At 42.6% G+C, this 3,890-nt stretch overlaps 1 protein-coding gene across 1 annotated transcript; it reads left to right on the forward strand.

The window, feature by feature from the left end:
* The first annotated feature begins 300 nt into the window (after nucleotides 1–300).
* LOC118576067 (cold shock domain-containing protein E1-like) lies at nucleotides 301–3,588 on the forward strand. The gene is given in 4 exon segments (XM_036176472.1): nucleotides 301–634; nucleotides 636–1,222; nucleotides 1,225–2,352; nucleotides 2,995–3,588. Coding segments are annotated over 4 exon segments (2,370 nt in total). The 5' UTR covers nucleotides 301–491; the 3' UTR covers nucleotides 3,507–3,588.
* The last annotated feature ends 302 nt before the right edge of the window (nucleotides 3,589–3,890 follow it).

Here is a 3,890-nt window from a genome sequence, read left to right on the forward strand (position 1 = left end):
CCGGCTCCCCCGAGTCGAGAACTGAAAAGGGACTTGGCTACGTACGGGGTCGTGCTGCTTAATGGCAGCACTGAAGAGGGGCGCTGAGTTGTTGGGCATGAAGTATAACGGAACAGACTTTACCACCTGAAACTGCTGCTTCAAGTTCACATCAGGCAAGGAACAGACCCGGAACAGCCAGCAACACCAAAGAAGAGTACACTAGTTGAAGACACAACACTTGATCTGAAACAAGAAGTTTGTGCCTACTCAACAGCTTTGAAAGAGCGCGTCCCAACGCTGCTAGTAGTCTTGGTTTTCTTCAGTGCTGTACTGTGAGATTGCCCGGTGCAGCAGCAGTTGTATTCTTTATTAGCTTGATAGATCATTTCCTCTTGCTCTCTGTATTTTTTTTTTTTAAATACTAGCAACTTTCATCCTTTGGAACTTGTGCTGCAAAAGAAAAGTCAGCAAATACTACTGAAAGTGCAATATTTGATTATCACTGCGAGATGGGCTTTGATCCAAACCTTCTCCACAACAATGGACACAATGGGTACCCCAATGGTACTTCAGCAGCACTGCGGGAAACTGGGGTTATTGGAAAACTGTTGACCTCTTATGCATTTGTTCAGTGTTCTGAACAGCAAGCTAGACTGTTCACAATATAATGGCAACCTCCAGGACTTAAAAGTAGGAGATGATGTTGAATTTGAAGTATCATCTGACCGACGGACTGGGAAACCTATTGTTATTAAATTGGTGAAGATAAAACCAGAAATACATCCTGAGGAATGAATGAATGGACAAGTTGTGTGCGCTGTTCCTCACAACTTAGAGAGTAAATCTCCAGCTGCCCCGGGTCAGAGTCCAACAGGGAGTGTATGCTACGAACATAATGGGGAAGTGTTTTATCTGACTTACACCTCTGAAGACGTGGAAGGGAACGTTCAGCTGGAAACTGGAGATAAAATTAACTTTGTAATTGATAACAATAAACACACTGGTGCTATAAGTGCTCATAACATTATGCTTTTGAAAAAGAAACAAGCTCGCTGTCAAGGAGTAGTTTGTGCCATGAAGGAGGCATTTGGCTTTATTGAAAGAGGTGATGTAAAAGAGATATTCTTTCACTATAGTGAATTTAAGGGTGACCTAGAAACCTTACAGCCTGGAGATGATGTGGAATTCACAATCAAGGACAGAAATGGTAAAGAAGTTGCAACAGATGTCAGACTATTGCCTCATTTTTGAAGGATATTAGCATTGAACATTTTGAAGGAACTGTAACCAAAGTTATCCCAAAAGTACCTAGTAAAAACCAGAATGACCCATTGCCAGGATGAATCAAAGTTGACTTTGTGATTCCTAAAGAACTTCCCTTTGGAGACAAAGACACAAAATCCAAAGTGACCCTGCTGGAAGGTGACCATGTTAGGTTTAGTATTTCAACAGACCGACGTGACAAATTAGAACGCGCAGCAAACACAGAGGTCCTATCAAATACACTTCAGTTCACTAATGAAGCCAGAGAGATGGGTGTGATTGCTGCCATGAGAGATGGCTTTGGTTTCATCAAGTGTGTGGATCGTGATGCTCGTATGTTCTTCCACTTCAGTGAAATTCTGGATGGGAACCAGCTCCACATTGCAGACGAAGTAGAGTTTACTGTGGCTCCTGATATGCTCTCTGCCCAAAGAAATCATGCTATTAGGATTAAAAAACTTCCCAAGGGCACAGTTTCATTCCATTCCCATTCAGATCATCGTTTTCTGGGCACTGCAGAAAAAGAAGCCACTTTTTCCAATCCTAAAACCACAAGCCCAAATAAAGGCAAAGACAAGGAGGCAGAAGATGGCATTATTGCCTATGATGACTGTGGGGTGAAACTGACTATTGCTTTTCAAGCCAAGGATGTGGAAGGATCTACTTCTCCTCAAATAGGAGATAAGGTTGAATTTAGTATTAATGACAAACAGAGGCCTGGACAGCAGATTGCAACTTGTGTGAGACTTTTAGGTCGTAATTCTAACTCTAAAAGGCTCTTGGGTTATGTGGCAACTCTGAAAGATAATTTTGGATTTATTGAAACAGCTAATCATGATGAGGAAATATTTTTCCATTATAGTGAGTTCTCTGGTGATGTTGATGGCCTGGAACTGGGAGATATGGTTGAATACAGCTTGTCCAAAGGCAAAGGCAATAAAGTCAGTGCTGAGAAAGTAAACAAAACTCACTCAGTGAGTGGCATTACTGAGGAAGCTAATCCCTCCATCTACTCTGGTAAAGTCATTTGTCCTCTGAGGGGTGTTGACCCAACACAGAGTGAGTACCAAGGAATGATTGAGACTGCGGAGGAGGGGGATATGAAAGGTGAAGTGTATCCATTCGGCATAGTTGGGATGGCCAACAAAGGGGATTGCCTGCAGAAAGAGGAGAGTGTCAAGTTCCAGTTGTGTGTCCTTGGCCAAAATGCACAAACCATGGCCTACAATCTCACTCCCCTTCGTAGGGCCACTGTGGAGTGTGTGAAAGATCAGTTTGGCTTTATGAACTATGAAGTAGGAGATAGCAAGAAACTCTTTTTCCATGTGAAAGAAGTTCAGGATGGCATTGAGCTACAGGCAGGAGATGAGGTGGAGTTCTCAGTGATTCTTAATCAGCGCACTGGGAACTCTAAAAGGCTCTTGGGTTATGTGGCAACTCTGAAAGATAATTTTGGATTTATTGAAACAGCTAATCATGATGAGGAAATATTTTTCCATTATAGTGAGTTCTCTGGTGATGTTGATGGCCTGGAACTGGGAGATATGGTTGAATACAGCTTGTCCAAAGGCAAAGGCAATAAAGTCAGTGCTGAGAAAGTAAACAAAACTCACTCAGTGAGTGGCATTACTGAGGAAGCTAATCCCTCCATCTACTCTGGTAAAGTCATTTGTCCTCTGAGGGGTGTTGACCCAACACAGAGTGAGTACCAAGGAATGATTGAGACTGCGGAGGAGGGGGATATGAAAGGTGAAGTGTATCCATTCGGCATAGTTGGGATGGCCAACAAAGGGGATTGCCTGCAGAAAGAGGAGAGTGTCAAGTTCCAGTTGTGTGTCCTTGGCCAAAATGCACAAACCATGGCCTACAATCTCACTCCCCTTCGTAGGGCCACTGTGGAGTGTGTGAAAGATCAGTTTGGCTTTATGAACTATGAAGTAGGAGATAGCAAGAAACTCTTTTTCCATGTGAAAGAAGTTCAGGATGGCATTGAGCTACAGGCAGGAGATGAGGTGGAGTTCTCAGTGATTCTTAATCAGCGCACTGGGAAATGCAGTGCCTGTAATGTTTGGCGAGTCTGTGAAGGCCCCAAAGATGTTTCAGCTCCTCGACCTGATGGATTGGTCAATCGCTTGAAGAATATCACCTTGGATGATGTCAGTGCTCCTCGACTAATGGTTCTTCATCAGCCAAGGGGACCAGATAACTCAATGGGATTTGGTGCAGAAAGAAAGATCCATCAAGCTGCTGTCATTGACTAACCACACCCACAAAGCACATCATTAATCCACTATGGTCAAGTTGGGGGGATTCTGGTGAAGGGTTCTGAATATCTTTCTCTTCATCCCTACCAAAATCTGGAATACTTATTCTATTGAGCTGTTACACCAGTTTTAACACCTTCCTCGTGTTATGTTTAAAATAAATAAATAAATTTAAGAAACCATTTTAAAATTATGCACAGTTGCAGCCTGGGAAACTTAAGGTGGCGCCTTATAGTATCAATTTAGGAGCTTTATTTGGTGAATTTAATGCAACTGGTAATTGCAAATTCCACTTCGCCCGTGTAAATGAACAATACAGACTGTTACCTTGTTGGCCCTATGAAATTCTGCACTCTATTGAGTATATACTCTACCTTCATT

This window comes from Onychomys torridus, unplaced genomic scaffold (genome assembly GCF_903995425.1).
Source record: "Onychomys torridus unplaced genomic scaffold, mOncTor1.1, whole genome shotgun sequence".
Classification (NCBI taxonomy): Eukaryota; Metazoa; Chordata; class Mammalia; order Rodentia; family Cricetidae; genus Onychomys; species Onychomys torridus.